This window comes from Cinclus cinclus, chromosome 17 (genome assembly GCF_963662255.1).
Source record: "Cinclus cinclus chromosome 17, bCinCin1.1, whole genome shotgun sequence".
Classification (NCBI taxonomy): Eukaryota; Metazoa; Chordata; class Aves; order Passeriformes; family Cinclidae; genus Cinclus; species Cinclus cinclus.
This window is the reverse complement of record NC_085062.1, coordinates 976,047-993,895: the sequence shown is the minus strand read 5'-3', so window position 1 is coordinate 993,895 and position 17,849 is coordinate 976,047. Positions and strand designations below refer to the sequence as shown.

Sequence of the window (17,849 nt, the reverse complement as noted above, 5' to 3'; positions counted from 1 at the left end):
CCCCTGAGGAGCGGCGCGGCGCTATTGGCGAAGGGCGCTGTCACTCTGCCGGCGCCCGGCCCCGCCCCCGGCAGTGGGGCGGTGCCATTGGTCAAAGGCGCTGTCACTCCGCCGGCCGTGCCGTCACGTGGCTGGGTGGGGCGCGGCGGGGCGGAAGCGGCGGGGCGGGGCGGGGCGGGGCCGGCCGTGAGGGAACCCCGGCGGGCGGGCGGCGGGAGGGGTCCTCGGGGTGTCTGTCAGAACGGGGATGGCCCTCAGGGTGTCTGTCAGAACAGCCGGCAGTGCCCGGCCGGAGCTGGGGACCCAGGGCTGTCCCCGCTCGGACAGGGATTGCAGCAGGAAATGGGTTTTGACAAAATCTCTGAACCTCTTGGGTTGGAAGGGTCCTGTGCAGATCGTCCAGTCCAACCCGCCTGGCAAGGCAGGGTCGCCTGGAGCAGGGGGCACAGGAACGCCCCAGGTGGGTTCGGAATGTCTGCAGAGCGGCAGAATCCACGACATCCCTGGGCAGCTGTTCCCGTGCTCTGCCATCCTTAGTGAAAAGGAGTTCACAGAGAGGTGGAACTTGTTGTGCTTTAGTTCATGGGCATTGCTCCTCACCCTGTTGCTGGGCACCACTGAAAAGAGCCTGGCACCAATTCCTTGGCACCTCCCTCTGAGATATTTGTATGCATTATGAGGTCCCTTCTCAGCCTTCCCGAGACTAAACAGGCCCAGCTCCCAGTGTTCTCTCAGAAGAGAGATGCTGCAGACCCCAAATCATCTTTGGGGTTTTTCAGGGTTATTTAATGCTATAGTTTGTCTCTCAGCAAGGCCTTTCAGCAGGAAAAGGTGATAAATGTGCTGTAAAAGGCTGGTTTTATATTTGTTTTTATCTGTGTTTGGAAGTAGCACCCAGGGTGTGCTTGGTCACTCGGGGAGGAGCAGCAGCTGGGTGTGAGGGCGTGCAGGAATTATCCAGGTACACATGGAGAATAAATACTCTGATTTCAGTGGGACAAAGCATGTGATTACAATGGGAAAACATCAATTAGTGGTTGCAAGATCAGAACCCTGAGATGTGCAGTTCCACTGTCATGTGTGTTGAAGTATAAAGGTTGTGAGAGTGTGAAATTGTCTTCAGCAGCAGATCTTAAAGTTTTATTTTTGGCCAGAACACAGTGGGTAAGACACTGCTGGTTGTGTGTTTTCAGTGAAAAAGTTAAATTGATTGACATCCTATGGTTACATACCAAACATTTAAGCGTGATTTTGGAGCAGTGTTGGCAGTGGAACAAGTGATGCTTGTAAAAGCAAATATATTCATTTAATAATGGGCCTTTGTAAATAACATGCCATAAAAATGACTCACTAAATATATTTGCTCTCTTAAGTAGTTAACAAATTTCATGACAAAGGACAATGAGGAAAAAGCAACCAGCTGTAGTGACATCTCTTTGTGAACTACTGTAACATGACCACTTCTGTAATAAAATTACATTTCATCTTTTCCTGGCTCAATACAGTATTTCATATTAACTGTCATTGCACTTTCTGAGGAGTTCAGTAGCATCTTCTGCAGACTCGGAGTAATGAGGCACACTTTGTACTATTGTGACTTATTTTCATGTTTTAGGCCCTGCATAATTTACCTTGGTGAGTGAGGTGACATCTCTATATTGACCTGTCCCACAACTGGAACGAACACCTAACAATGCTGAGCAGGAGTAGAAACGTACATTAAAATGTTCCTTAACTCTTCAGGTATAGAGATGTGGGTACTCATTAAAATTCACAAATTACTATTAGAACCCAAACATCCTTTCTAGCACTATAGCAGCTCAGGAAGAAGGTTTTAATTTCCCCCCAAACAATACTTAGCTACAGTGTGTTTAAAAACTTCATTCTAATACATCCATGACCCTTTCTCTGAACACAGTGAATGCACTGTGTCTATAAGGGAATACATTAACGCATGTCCATATTTTCAAGACACAATGCTGCACGTTTCCAGATTATTTTTTTCAATCAAGGCCTATATAGCATAAAGCCAGAGTTACCATAAATAGTGATAAAATGTTAAGATCTCTTTGGATGTTTCCTTTATTTCCTCTTTATTTCTCAGACGACTGGTTGAGTTTCCTCATTTTTCATGGAGCAGGCTTTGCCTTACTTTAATGTTTGCATTTTTGTCTTCTTTGTGTTGCACACTAAATGTGTTGGATAGCTTTTGTTAACCCAAAACATGGTTTTCTGAGCCACAGTCAGATGCCCTGCTTCAGGCCATGCACCTGACAAAAGCCCTCCACATTTCCACAGGAGCAGGATTTCATGCCAGAAACACTTCCTGGAATGCTGACAAAACTGGTGTGGTTCTGCCTACCCTTGGATTAGCATCTACCCTCTTTTTAGTATTTCTGCAATATTTGTTGCTCTTCTAGGTTGTAGCCAGAACTTTTTAGCCCCAGTGCAGTTTGAAATGGTGTACGTAACGTTGTGCTGAATCTCAGTGATAACTTAGTGAGAGGCAGTTAACACAGCTCTGCAGCATTAAGATTTGCTAGCAAAACATGAGCCTGCCTACCAAAACGTTTACAGTTTGCCAGAACTCACTCCAGTGTGTGTTTTTATCACTTCTAAACCCTCAATTCCAGAACACCTGTTAGCCTCAGAAATCCACACAAATTATTGGACGATGTAATGTTTCAAAAATTATCAAATTCAACATTCTTCTGCATGTGGCATATTTTTCTCTGTCTACCTGACACTGAAATTTGAAGAGTAATTTAGGCCACAATAATGAGGCACTGCCATTTTTGAAGACCACTTTTCCCTATCTTCTCCAGCCTTTGGAGAAGCTGGGATCTTTGTAACCCTGTGGTGAATTACGTCAGGCAACCAGACCAGGTTATGAGCAAACAAATGATTTTTCTGTCCAATCAGCCCCCTTCTCACCACCACCCAAGTCCTGCAGCTGTTCTCAGTACTGTTACAAGCTGTTGAAACAAGTTCAGGTGGTTATTTACATCAGCCACCTGGTTCCTATTAATCTCCCAGGACTCCCTAAACTGGCCTCTCCTCTTCCTGCCTGCTGCCCCACTCAGCTGTTCTGTGTTTCTGACTGGAATTGGGGTGCACCCCTTTTATCCTGAAGACTGACTCAGTGGTACAGGACGTGTTTTCATTCCTCCAGAGTTCAGGTTTGTTCTTTTTCCTCTTCTCTGTTTTGTTGTATCTTTAGATGCCTGCTGCTGTGGTTTCTTTCCCCTGGTCTCACACACACCTTTGTGTGGGCCTTTCTGATGTGGTCTTTGAGCATCCCGTTGCTTTATTCTTTGGACTAGCACATTCCTCTGGCTGTTGTGATGGTTGGTATCTCACCGCACGTTGTGATGGTTGGTATCTCACTGCATGTCCCTCTGGCTGTTGTGATGGTTGGTATCTCACCGCACGTTGTGATGGTTGGTATCTCACCGCACGTTGTGATGGTTGGTATCTCACCGCACGTTGTGATGGTTGATATCTCACCGCACGTTGTGATGGTTGGTATCTCACTGCATGTCCCTCTGGCTGTTGTGATGGTTGATATCTCACCGCACGTTGTGATGGTTGGTATCTCACCGCACGTCCCTCTGGCTGTTCTGATGGTTGGTCTCTTACCCCAGTGTATGTTTTTTCCCCGCGGTTCTCTGGCACTAAGCACGAGGCACCTCACGCTGCCATCAGGAGGCAGAGGCTGCGATGCTCTTCTCAGCAGGCCTTTGAGTTAATGTTTCCCGGCCGTGCTCTGAGCGCGTCATCTCTGTGACCGAGCAACGAAACCGCACGGCGCCGTTCAGAGGTGTGGGAGGGCACCCGAACCTATCGGCTCGGTAGCCAAGTGCCCTCTGCCCGGGGCCAGCTGGTAGGGCTGGCCCACCCCCGCAGGGCTCGGGGCCGCTCCGTGCCCGCTCCGCGGCGCCGTTTCCGGGGGCCGGCCAGGTGAGCGGAGCGGAGCGGGCGCGATGAGGCTGCTGCTGCTGGCGTGTCTCCGTGCGCGGACCGGCAACGCCACCACGGCCGCCAGGATCCAGTAAGTGCCGCCGGTCCTGGGGAAGGATGCTCTGCGCTCTGGAGCGGCGGGGCCCGCTCGCCGTGCGCCGGGGACACGGCGGGACCGCCCCTGCTGCGGGCGCCGGGCCCGGAGCGCTGCGCTGCGTGGGCAGAGCTCCCTGCGGGCCCTGGCCACCCCTGCGCTGTGACGATAACGAGTCGTGTCCTTTCTCTGGGGACACGGGCAATTCGGGATAGATTTTACCGGTCTCCTTAGCAGAACGTGGAATTTCGTGTAGCGCAGCACCGAACAGAAATGCTCTTGAGTATCTTTCCATTACAGGTTAATCTTCAAAAAGAACTATTTTGCTGTTTACACGTTAGGCAGAGCTTTGGGTTCTTTAAGACTGGCTCATGCCACCTCTGCACCACCTTTGCATCCTGAGGTCCTTTCTGCTCCCTCTCATGGATTTGTAGGTTGTAAAGCAGAACGTTGGCTCAGCCGGGTGTTCGCGGGCTCTCGAGTTACCCCGGGCCGGGCTGGCACGCTCGGTGTGTGAAGGCTCCGGGATGCGGCTCTCCTGGGATCACGGGCACAGACCCCCCAGAATACCCCAAATTAGCTTTTTCTGTGATGTGGAAAGAGGATGTGGCTGAGAGCATTGATGCTGAGGTTCTGTTGTGCATGTCAGCTATAAAAAAAAAAAAAAAAAAAAAAAAACCAAGCAAAACAGCTCTCTATAAAAATGAAACAATGAAACAATTTCCCAGTGGTTTTGTCCTTTGAGGTCTGAAATAACGATTTGGTTTCATCTTATCTAAAAGTTGCCCAAAGTTTAGTTATCTTCGGATGGATCTCTTGGGATATTCTGCTCTTATGAGTTTTCCCTGACTGTGATGTGTGTATTGTCTCACGTGTAACGTTATGCACAGAAACATTCTCAGACATGAAGTTTTCACACTGCTTGTGTCGTACCAAGTGCAGCCTTAGACTTTGCAGGGCTGCTCTGTTGTGTAAGGTGCTGGTAGAACATCTCTGCTGGTCCTGTCAGGCACACAGGCACTGAACATATAAAGCTGAAGGTTTTGGTATTTTAAAATAATAATTTTAAAAATGATTTTTGGCTTCTGTTGTATCTGTATATATGCTTAGGAAGTTATTTGTTTTTTGTTTTTTTTAATATTGAACTTTTGGTTAAATATAAATGAAACAATGATATTGTCTCCGGGTTGAGCACTTGCCAGCATAGATTAATTTTATGGCTTAATATCACAGTGTATACTCTGTTTACGACATTACTGCTCTTCCAATAACTGGTTCATCTTTTCAGAAATAAGATACTCATTTCCTGAGTTTAAAGAAAGTGGTGACAAAGGTACCAGAATGTAATTTGGCTAAAAATCAACTTGTTAAAACAAGTGGTGTAATGAATGTGCTCAAGGCTTTATTCCTATTGGTGTGCATAATCTTCAATCACCTTTAAAAACATGAGCAATGAATAAAGAATACAGCACTAAGCAAAAGTCTTTGCTTAGGCTGCCATTGTTCAGCCTTAGCAATGAGATCAAAGAGGGTGTCAAGGAAGACAAGAAGTTATTCTTCCCTGCCCCTTGAAATGTTTTGTTTGACTTTTATTGCTTGGTAGTAAGGAGGAAGAGAGATCTGGAATTAATAGGTTAATCAGAAAGATTTAGATTAACCATTTTGCCAATATGTAAATGTTTTCTGGAGAGAGGGAAATTGTTTTGGCTCTCATTAACTGGCCAGTTGAGACAGCTATTCTGTAAATCTCCAAGTAATCAACTGTGAGAGAATTAAAAACACAAATTCAACAGCGCTTCTCATTCCTCTTGACAGGTGTTTTTTTTGTTTTTTTTATCGTAGACATTTATTGGAGTAATTCAGTAATCCAAACATTTCTGCTATTTCCAGTGCCAGTGTTAAGAGTCCCACAGGAGAACACTCCCAGGGCAGGGGTGCTCCTGTCCCCATGGCAGCTTTGGCACCTCCCTGCAGGTTTTTGCCCAGGTGTGGCACCTCCCTGCAGGTTTTTGCCCAGGTGTGGCACCTCCCTGCAGGTTTTTGCCCAGGTGTGGCACCTCCCTGCAGGTTTTTGCCCAGGTGTGGCACCTCCCTGCAGGTTTTTGCCCAGGTGTGGCAGCTCCCTGCACCTCCCTGCCAGATTTTGCTCAGGTGTAGCAGCTCCCTGCACCTCCCTGCAGGTTTTTGCCCAGGGGTGGCAGCTCCTGCACCTCCCTGCAGGTTCTTCTCAGGTATGGCAGCTCCCTGCAGGCTCTGCACGGCCATTCCCAGAGCAGGAACCTCCAGGACAGGTGTTCACCTGTACCCTGGCATGGGATGCCATCATTTCCAGGGCCTGCCCTCAGTGCTGCTGCTCCCCACCATGGTTTGCACTGCCAGAACTATTTATAACACAGGTTTAATAGTGGGATTAAGGTTGAAGCTTTGCAGAGCCCTTTGGTCCTTCCAGAGCTCAGTTAGCGACTTCAGAACACACAGACAGGAGGAGCTGGTCCCCATCTTCACTCACATTTTTAATTTCTGTCATGTGCGGTGAATTTTATTTATAGTTTCACTCATGCCAGGGCAATTTGTCTGTGTTGCTTCAAGGAGAGGTTTGAGAGGGAAACAAAATGAAGGACGTGTTTTAACAATGATGAAAAAGTAAGATTATTTACAAAGAAAACAGAAGATCCAACAGGGTTTCAGTTCTTGTAATTTGATGGGCTTCAGTGGGAGTTGTGAGTATTCAGGTCTGGCCAAGTTTCTAAGAGGCAGTGGAATGAATCTGCTCCCTTAACTGGCTCTGAATTGTGCTATATACATTTGACAGTGCTTGGTGCACAGCTGCTGTGCAGAACAGACAGCTGAGGGAAAGAGATAATTAATATTTTTGGATTAAGTCTATTTTGTGCCATTCAAGAAGTGTCAGTGTATCCACCTACCAGGAACTTTTTGGATATCAAACATTCTTTGTCTGCAAGTAATTCCGTTAAATCAGTATCAGTTGAAATTTAGAGTGTAAATGTTTCTGCAAGGAAGACATCCCAGGAAACAGAGCAAATTTCACAAGCAGAATACCTTAGAAATAAGCACACTTTTTAGTCCTGTGCCTTCTCATCAGCCAGGCTGTGTTTGGAACTCCAGAACTGTTTGCTTATATGAAAACCTGTGAACTGCAGATTCATGCTGAAGGAGGGAAGACTGCTAGGCAGGAAAAGTGAGAAGTAGTGATCAATTGTGTAGGGAACAAAAAAATAAACATTGTAAGACATTGCTTGGTATTTCATCGATGTGTTTGAGAAAAATGTTTTTGGTATAGAAATCTCAAAGTGAGCAGGTGTCAGAAAAGGGCTGTACCTTTCAGCAGGATCTCTCTGCACAGTATAGATCCAGACAACGCACTCAGAAGTTTCCCTTATAAGCTTTGTGATTTCTAAAGGCTATAAAACAATCTGCCAAACAAAAGATAACTTAATTTCCTGAATTCTAAAATGAGTGTGGCTAGGAAATACTTTGTCCAAAATTCAAGTGTGTATAAATAGCACAGTGTAAGCAGTGACCAGTGTAATGTACTTCTAAAAGTGCTCTTTCACTTTTACTGAATTGCCAAAGCTCTCCCTCATGCTTTCTGCTAGAAAACACCCAAAATCTTGGATCTGGTAGCTCAACTCCCTTTTAGAAATGTTATTTTCCCCGAGTCATGATGTTGGCTTCCGTGAGAGTTTCAGCAGAAAGGAAATACATGGCGAGGCAAATTCTAGATCCAAGCAATAATCACTGTCAGAGACACTTGGGAATTTATCTCCTCTATTGAGAAGTGTGATAGAGACAAAAGGCAGCCTTGAGATTTAGCACTTTGTGTTGTCTTGGATTCCCAGACAGCAGGAGCTGGGTTAGTTTTTATTTCTCATTCAGGAAGTATGTGTTTATGAAATGGCAGGATAATGTGAACAGACATTTGCCAGGAGGAGAAAAGATCTGGGTAATGTGTCTCCTCTGTCTTGGTGTCATTCAGGGACATCTGGGGCTTCACACACAGATCAGTCTTCAAAAAAAATCCCCTGCAACACTCGCCAATCATGTTCCTTGGTAACAGCATATGTGTGAAAATCACAGCCTGCTTTTTTTTGGTTATGAAGATGAAAAGCCATTTAGAAAATATGAAAATAGCACTGGATGTTTCAGTACTTAAATGCTACCCAATAACTCAGCTTCTGCACACGTGTATTTCCATATGTGCATGATTTCTAGTTTGTGATTAATGATATCGAACCCAATGGAATGTTTAGGGGATCAAGGCCTCTTTAAATCTGGGAACTTGAATTATTCTGGGAATATTTGCTTATTTTTTCCTTCTAAAGATGTATGCGAATTTTTTACGTGCTCCTGAGTAGAATAAAAATCTTTAAAATATTAATTTTGAAGTAGTAGAAGTGTAATGCACAATTTCTGAGCCTTGGAACACTTGAGGGAGTCCCCCTCTATTTACTGCAGAAACTGCTGTCATTCCCCAGGGAGAGTTGGAGCTGTGGAAAGTGTGGAGGAGAAGTAGTCATCCCTAGTATATTTAGAAAAAAATCACTTTCCATTGGAATTCCTGGCTGAATTTCTTGATTCCTGATATCCTGAGAGAGTTATTTTCAAATTAATTGTAATATGCAAACATATTGCTTGTACATGATAGTGATTTATGGTAATTGGAATACTGATGGGGAAAAAAACCTTTCAGACTATTTAATGAGCACCTGTGAAGTTATGGAATGCATGCCTGAGAATCCCAAGTATTTGCCCACGAGATTTTTCTCTCCACAGCTGGGAGATTTGGGCATCATTATTTAGATATAAATTGAGAACCTCTTTCAAGAGGAAGGCAGGTTCATGGGGCAGCTGCTGTTAATAATTGCTCAACAGTGTAAATAAGGAGCTTAAAATGTAGCTGTATTTTATTATTTATTGGTATTTATCATAATGGATTGGTCTTGTTTCATACAGTGGAATTAAAAGGAGTTTCTTTTTAGGATAAGGAAGAAATCCAGCACCATATGTTGTGCCAATGGAACTCTAGCTGATCTGGTGCTAATACATTGCTCCAGACATTTTACAGCACTTTTAGCACCAATTTCTGCAGTAATGACTAACTTCTGCAGGACAGAAAATTCCATTTCTTGGGAGGCTGTGAAATAATCAGGAGATGAAGGCTGACATTATCCAGGAAGTCAACGAGTTAGCAGGATTCTAATCCCAGAACAATTCATACACGACGAGAAATAAATCAGCTGTAACAATATGGAATAAGCAGAGGTGGTGTTTTTATGACACTGTTTTATTCTTGTGGTGCTTTTATGATACTGACAATGCAAACGCTCCATGTCAGCAGACACAGATTTTCTCCTGTTTTTTTGGCTGATGTTTTTGGGAACACTGATGACTGATTCTGGTTTCAGGGAGAGGAGTAAAGCTGTCTGTAATCAATGAGTTTCTTTACTTTGGCAGTCAAGAAATTGAAGCATCTGTGTTTTAATATGAGGAACCAGTGTGTGTAAAGCCGAATGGGTGAGCTGACACTGTGAGGGGTTTGTTGTTGGATTTGTTGTTTTTTTCTTTTTGGAGCTGAGGTTTTTTTTTAAGCAGGCTGTGAAGGTATTTGTGTAATTGCTTTTGTGTAGTTTTCTTGCTTATACTTCAGTTATCCTTTGCCTGGTTTCTGAAGGGGTGAGCAAAGACAAGGAGCAGTTAAGCCCACAGTCAAACAGAAAGGGAACACAATTCAACTCTCTGGCTTTCTCAATGCATTAATTTTTATGCTCTGTATTTTTAGTAGCATTGACTGGCTGGCCATATTTGTGCTTTCTTCACCTGGTGTCCTTTCTCCAGTACAAGAGGGTGAGAATCTCTGAGAGGAAGATGTGACACACTCACTGCAAAAGGAGGGTTTCAGCAGGACAAGTTGAAGTCAGTCAGGAAGGGTCCTGGCATACTTCAGTTCTTCTGGTTTTCAGAAAAGTTTTCAAAGTTTTGTCGATCAGGCTTGGGCCACGGGGTGTTACATTGCTTGGAAGAATGCCTGTGGCTTCACAGTGGTGAAGGTAACAAATTCCTTCCAGGAAAAAACCCAGCCCTGTAAATAGCTCCTGGATGCTTGAACAAAAATGGCACCAAGTTAAAAGGCAGAGCAAAGTTTAAGGAAAAAAGTTTTGATTAAGCTTGCTTCATATCCTGGTGTGCCTATAACATTGTGACTTCTTTGTTCTTTTTTTATTTGTTCCAATAACGAAGGAATCATCTACATGCTGCAGGTCATGTCTGTGTTCTTAAGGATGCTTTCATGTATGAAAGTCCAGCTGAAATAGCAAATCTGACCTCCACAGAGAAATTTGATGCAGCCCTGGCCATTCATCTCTACAAAGGAGGCAGACTGCTGCAAGGTAACCCTCTTTCTACTCTGCTATAAAAATACCTCCTAAAAAAGTCCTGCAAGGGAAGAGGATGAATCCTACCTGTTATAAATGGCTGTAAATGTATAAACCCACCCAGAATATCCTTATTCTGTTTACCCACTACAGCAAACGTTCAGAAATGCTAAAAATCTGTCTCAATGGGAGATCTGATGCAGAGAGAACTAAATAAATGTTCTTTTAAACTACACAGTGGTTTTGATAATTAAGTCCTTTAACTACATCAAGATAAGAGCATTACATTAACATTAGGATCCTTTCAGCAAATGTGCTCTTTCAGAGGACCATGGCTTGGCTAAGTAGAGCTGGGGTCAAATGGAAGAAAGCAGGGAGGCTAACTTGGTTTTTCTGCTCAAAAATGAGTCAGGGTTTCTCGACATGAAATAACATTCCTGTCAGCTAAACTACGGGAGACAGGATGTTATCAGACAAATAATAAAATTTTCTCTTCTCTCTAGCCATGTAGAACAAAATTTTAGCCTGCATTAATGATACACTAGGAACAGTGGCTCTCGAAATTGCAGACACTGTCACCTACTGAAATTGCAGGTGTGGATCCTTTTCTGAGACCACCTTTGTGTTGCATAGATCTGTTCACTGGAACAAAGGCACACGATTCATCCTTCCATCAGATCTCAGGGTGAGTTGGGAGACTCAGGAGTGCCCCCACAGTTTGTTCTGGTGGCCTTGCAGAAACCCTGAATTATGTGTGCTGTACCTGAGTTTCTTTTGTTCCAAAGGGGCTCTGATTTCAGCAGGGTCCTAAAAAACAAATATAAAATAAGTCTGTAAAATGAGCTCTGCTAACATATGAATTAAGGCTTGTTGGAACAGAGAGATGCTTTTGTTTTTGTTTTTTTACAAGACCTTGATTTGTTTTGGAAGAGGCTTGTGGATGATCTGAGAACCATCTTTTTTGGGGTTTTGGGGGATTTTTGCTGAGGAGCAAAGGATGAAGTTGAATTTTAAGTGTTTATTGGTGTAAAATTTTGTTGTAGTTTAACTTGCATGGCAGTGCCCAAATGTTGCTATTAGCTTTTCAAAATCCTAAGTGACCTGACAAGCCTGATACTTTACAAGAGCCCAGATATTCAAATAAATCAGTTACACTGTTTTTAAAAGCATCTGCAGTAACTGAAGAAATAATAAACCAAAACTCTCTGAAAGGCAAGGCAGTAACAGTAAGATTGCTGAGATGATCATAGACCAAGTGTAAAAGTTATTGCAGACTTCTGGGAGGAAAAAAGTGATTCAGAGGACATTCCTGCTCCTGGAACTTTTAGAAGTGTAGTGATTCCACTCATGCTGCCACACTGTTGATCTGTTTGGCCTCATCCTGGAAATTCTGTGTACATTATCACCACACCTACTAGATGACATCATAATTATTTAATTTTTGGTTTCTTGAGGAGGCGATCCATATTTTAAGTGGTGTTACAGACCCTTGTCCCTTGAAGATTAGAGGCAGGGGTGCTTTGATAGTGCACATTAACTCCCTCCACCTGCAGACATGAGAGTGCAATATCAACAGATGCCAAGGAAATTCTCCAGGTAGTCAGAATGGTAATTAGTCCTTCATTCTTTTTGTTCTCTCTCTCATTTAGTAATGAGGGAATTAGCAATGCTAATAAATCCTGATCTTAGAGCTCACTTAGATTCACATTTGTATTTGGAAGCTATGGAACATTTCCTATCTTTATCAGCGTGCTTTGTTTCCCATCTGGTTTGGTGTCCTGTGAAAGTGCATAGTTATTGTGGGGGGGTTTAAAAAAATATAAACCCCCAAGCTTCTCCTGGCTCCCTTTTGAGAGATTTTTGCTCAGATAGGTGATTCAGTACCATCAATGTGCTTCTTCACTCCTGGCCATTCCGTGGATATATTCTGCAGCTGCTCATTGCAGTCATTGTTTTGCAGGGAGCAGAATTCCTTTTGGAATCATCTTTGGTGGCACAGATGTAAATGAAGATACCAAATGTAAAGAGAAGCTCCAGGTAATGGGAGCAGTGCTGGAGGAAGCCAGGTAAGAGCATGGGTGAAAGGTTTGTGACTGGAAATTGGCATTTTTTTGATGGCACATCCTTTAGGAAGTTTCTATACACACTTGGAATCACTGGAAGATGTGTAGGCCAGCAGACAAAGGCTGGATTTCATTAAATCCTTGTGATCTTTGCATATTTTTTTGTGATTCAGTGGTGGGACTGGAACAGTTTCACCAGAAAACTCAGTCTGTGTGCAATCTATTTGTTTTATATTTCCTCTGTTCCTCTCACACAGCTTGTTGACAGAATGTCTGGTTGAAAAGCTGATCCCTCAAGTACAAGCAGTTTTTTTGGTTTGTTTTTTTTTTTGGTTTTTTTTTGTTGGTTGGTTGGTTTTTTAAATTTTATTTTTTCCTCTGCTAATGTGAACCTTTCCCTGGGTTCATGAGCAAAGAAGCAGAGACTGAAAGGAGTCTTAAAGCAAATTCTCTCAGTTTTTAGATGAAATGACAAGGGAGTAATTTCAGGGTGTTTTAAAGTCTGCAAAGTTCCAGTGACATGCCAGTGTAGTCATCAAACATAGACCAAGAGCTGCTCATAAACCACAGGAAATTACTAAAAACCAAAAAGACCTTTGAGCATTTTTCATAGTTTCAACATCCTCAGAAAAGAAGTTTTCTCCTGGCTGATCCAAAGGTTTGTTGACTTCAGCAGTGTTTGATCCTGGCCATGGTGGGGGAGGAAATCTTTTCCTTGTTGCAAACAGCAGCTCAGAGCAGGATGGATTTTGGGTCAGGCAGGACCTGCACCAGGCTTCTCTCTCCTGGTTTATCCTTGCTGATACCACTCTATTTTCCAGCTGTTATTGGCTCACTTAACACTGGCAGAGATGTGCTGCTCTGTCTGTAATCCCCTATAAGATGTGGTAAGTAAACAGATTTTAAAGACAGCACTTAATCACTCTGATTGGAAAATCATTAGGGCATGTTCTTGTCTCTGTGTGACTTGGAGCTGAAAGCAACTTAAGGTTCCACTCAGGAAAACATTTATGTACTTGTTTACTTTTGTTATCAAATAATCAGAAGTTATTCTTTAAACAGGTCTGACGGAAAAGAAAAAGATATCTAATGTGTCAGATAAATTTCAGCACTGTGCAAAATGAGAAATACATAAAAGCAATCTCTGAGTGTGTCCATCTAATCCATCTCTGTTTAAAATACTGTCTGTCACAAATACAGCTAATACAAAAACTGCTTTACTGAATGTTTTTTAATGATACTGATGGGAACCTGAAGTACACTTTAATAGCTTGAATTATCTATGATATTTCAGAATGTATTACTACATCCTTATGCAGTTTACAATATTTTCTCTGCTACAGGAAAAGGATCTCAGTTTTCTGGGAGTTATTCTGAATGTACCTCTTCTGCAGTAGCATCACTGGTGTTATTCATTGTATAGTTATTAAAAGAAACATTGATTTTTTTTTTTGTCTTTATTGATTGCAGGGTTGTAAGCAGAAAGCATCATGAATTGTAGATTACTTGTCCAGTACAATATCCCACCACATTCCATAAAACAAACTATTGAACACTGTCTAGCCTTATGAGTGTTTCATTTTTAATCAAATTCCTCTGAATGGTGCTTGTACTCCTCTAGGGTATTTTTTTTTTCCTATTGAGCAGTATTTTGTAGACTTAGAAGCAACATCTTCTTTATGCTTGTTAATGTGATATATTGAAAGGATAATGGCAAAATCTGGGAAGGAAGCATGTGCAACTTAACAAAACAAGCCTTTGCAAAGGCTTTAGTAACCTTAGAGCTGTCAAGCTGTGTGTGTGAAATTCATGGGAGTGCCATAAAGCAGATCCTACAGAACAGATGTAGGGGAATGAGGTTTGTTTCAACAGGCAAAAGTAGGAGTTGTAATTCAGCATTTATGGGAATCCTAAGGAGTGATTGTGGTTTCGTGCCCTCAAATGATGACATCTCATCTCCAGTGGAGAAGCTGTGTCCTGGTTGTGACTGTTGAGATTTATCTCAAACCTTCAAGGTGTCAGAGGCTTGGCCCAGGACAGAAACATTTCAGAAATTGCATGAAAAAGAAGCTCTGAATCAGCAGTGCGAGGTGTGATGACCTCCCTTTTATATTCAGTATCTCTACAAGTAATTCAAAAAGGTGTTTTGCTAAGCAGAAGTGAAGGAGCCATTCAAACATTGTTTTCCACAGGACTGAGGGTCTTCAGAAATGGCCCCGTTTGTGGGTCCAGCCCACGCTGAAGTTCCATTTAAGAACACCCAAAGCCTCTGTTTGTGTTCCGTGACAGCTTAAAAAGTGCATCAAAATCCAGCATGTTCAGAGATCTCCTCTGAACAGGGGCTCTTTTCTCACTCTGAACAAAAACCTCTCACACAGCTTCCTGCTGTTACACCAGTTAGAATAATTTGGTTATCAAGTGTGTTTAAAATCTGCCTTTTGCTGGCTGTGCTGGGACACCCAAAAATGAAAACTGCTCCTATCAGTGCTGCTTTTGAGTGGTCCCTCAGCCCTGGGTGGTGCTCAGGGACATTTCTGCCATTTCCCAAGGGCACCCAGATGTGCTGCGAGGAGCAGGCAGGAACCCTGGGGATGGTTTAAAGGCTTCCCTGGAGAGGCTGCACTGCACCCAGTGGCACTGGGCATGGGCCCAGCACAGGATGGGGAGGGGGCACTTCAGCTCCCTCCTTGCTGGTCTGGCTGTGGAAAGGAGCAGGAAATCCAGGGTCCTGCTGCAGCTGTGGCACTAATCTGGCAGCTGTCCCCATTCTTTGGGGTTTCTGTCACTGTGAGAAATCCTCACATCACCATCTGAGGGCCGAGCAGTAAAATGAGGAGCTGCTCTTGGTTTAACCACGATTTTCTGCTGAAACAAGTGGAAAGCCTGCTTTGTCTTTCATCTGGGATCAGGCTTATAAGCCTCTGATCTTAGTTCTTATCAAGATTTTTTCTGAAGTACTTTTTTTTTTTTTTAAACATTTAAACACTTTAAGCAGATGATCCCATCTATTTTTTGTCCATTTAACCAGGTTTGCAGTGGCTTTCACAGTGGAAATGAAGGAGCTGGCAGCAGCGGAGTGGGTACGTTTCTGTGGGGTGGTAAAACTCACAGTATCAAAGATCTGCATCCTCCTAAAATCTTTCCTAAATGGTGCTAGAGAATTGTAATAATCTTCACTGTCCAGTCCTGCTTTTCCTTTCAGGGAAAGCTTTTCATGTTGGTGTACTTCAACAGGTCCTAGAAATGTGGCATTAAAGCTGTTCAGTATTAGAAGGTGTGGAACACTTCAGGAAGTGTTTCTCTATAACATTTAAAACAAATCATTTGTTGTTACTGAGTCTCTCCTGATGCCAAATTGTTTATTGTTCATGTTGACAAAATTCATCCACACGGCATTAGCTGTAATAAAGAATTTGGAATTATAATTTGAAAATACTTGTTTTTGTAGACTGTGGGCATAGAATGCAGAGGTAAATTAGATTTGCAGTGCTGAACACCAGATCCAGTGAGGGGCAGGAACCATTTGGGATAAAACCAGCAAGGCAGGACCTCCCCCTGCACTGAGGTGTTGGCTCCACTCACCTCACCTTGGGAAACATCAGCTGAAGCTGCACAATTAATGCAGGAAATTGAAACAAAGTGCTTGGTACCTCTTCAGTTCTAATTTGCATCATGGTATGATCTTTAAGACACTCTTGCCTAAAAAATAATCACTGAGAGAGGAGCTTGCACAACACAGCAGTAGGATCTACAATTCCTTATTTTTCAGCATTAATTGATTCTTAATCTATTTGCATTAAAAGGCGACATGAGCAGACATGGGATTTGGCATTTTATTTTACAGGTGTAATTTGATTTTAATAGTCACTACAATGTACTTCATGATGGGTAAATGTGAAAGAGCTCAGAGATATTAAGCAAGAAAAGGACAAAAGTAACAGAGTGTAAGGAGAAGAAACAAAATTGAGCCTTGAAATAGTTTCAAAATCAGCACCTCAAATGCTGTTAAGCTCCAGACTTGGATTTTACCTAAATACTTTTGTACCTGGGGCCTGTGGGAATAATTCAGTGCTTGGAGGTCTGTGGCAGGGAACTGGAGGCAGATGCCAGATCCTAAACTGAAATCCTACCTGCTGCCCTGTGCCCTAAATGCTGGGGGTTTGAGCTCCTGTTCTGCTGGCTCTTGGTGTAAAGGCTGAGAGCAAATGCCACAAATTTCCCTCTGAGCAGTGAAGAACACGAACACATCCTCCCATGCACAGCTCGTGGGACATTGATGATTTTTATTTATTACCTCACGCTGCCGTGAGCTGCCTTTTTCCTCTAATGTGGCCTTTATTAGTGAAGAATTTAAATTACACACATGTAAGCAACTGCTATGTCTTCCAACAAATTCTTTTCTCTTACATTGGATAAATTACCCTTCATTATATGTAACCCAGCCCTTGTAATGATCTGTATTCCAGGGGAGTTTGAAATACTGTAAAAAATCTTGTGCTTATGGTCAGCATTTTATTTCAGTAGCATAAAACTGGTGCAGAAGAATTAGCTAAGCCAGTTTTATTAGCATTCAATCTCATTTTCCATTCTCCTCAAGCCCATTTAGAATAAGGAACATAAGAGAAAATGGATCTGCAGTGTGATGTCCCTGCCCTGTCCCACAGTATTCCTGGCACTTTCTGCTTGATGCTCCAGGCCCTGCCAGCAGTGCAATAATACAATAAATAATGATATTTACCCACCCTGAGCCATTTGGGGTCCAGCAGGGCATGAAAGAAGATGCTTAACTTGAATTTCGCTTTGCAAAATGGTGTTTTTAGGGAGCAGAGGGCTGGGGGCTGCTGCTCCTCTGCTTTTCCCACCTCCTTTTTCCCATTTCTCTGTTTTGCTCTCCCACTTTTTCTGCCAAGTTACATTCTGGAGTTGGCCCCAGCTCGCAGTGCTCTCCTCTTGTTTGCACGGGGCTTTTGTCACTGGAAAATTCTGTACAATTGAAAATGTCATTCAGAGAAGGTCCAGTGTTAAGTAATGAAATGATGTAACGACGTATTAAACTGTTTTTATTTTTTTTAAATCCTGTGGATGCAAAAGCCCAAGAAAGATAAAATCCATGGAATGTCCTCAGGCTTCCACTGTAGCACAGTTTTCTCTCCCACTTCATTCCTGTGTGGATTTGCTGCTTTTTTGTGTAATTTTGGTGACATTGTTCACTCTGATTCTCAGAAATCACCTCCTTCCTATCTGTGAGCTGCTCAGAGGTGACTTTTTAACTGACCTCTCTTCTTTCATTTTCTTTTCCCAGTTCATTTTTAGTGACTGCAGTGCCTGGGCAGGGGGCTG

At 43.0% G+C, this 17,849-nt stretch overlaps 1 protein-coding gene across 1 annotated transcript in view; it reads left to right on the top strand.

Annotated features, from left to right (window-relative positions):
• The first annotated feature begins 3,983 nt into the window (after positions 1–3,983).
• The window catches only part of GLT1D1 (glycosyltransferase 1 domain containing 1), a 39,551-nt gene continuing 25,685 nt past the window's right edge, over positions 3,984–17,849 (top strand). The window contains exons 1-4 of the mRNA XM_062504368.1: positions 3,984–4,051; positions 10,313–10,461; positions 12,407–12,512; positions 15,538–15,589. Of these exons, the coding sequence (XP_062360352.1) occupies positions 3,984–4,051; positions 10,313–10,461; positions 12,407–12,512; positions 15,538–15,589 (375 nt within the window). The remainder of the gene's footprint in view (positions 4,052–10,312; positions 10,462–12,406; positions 12,513–15,537; positions 15,590–17,849) is intronic.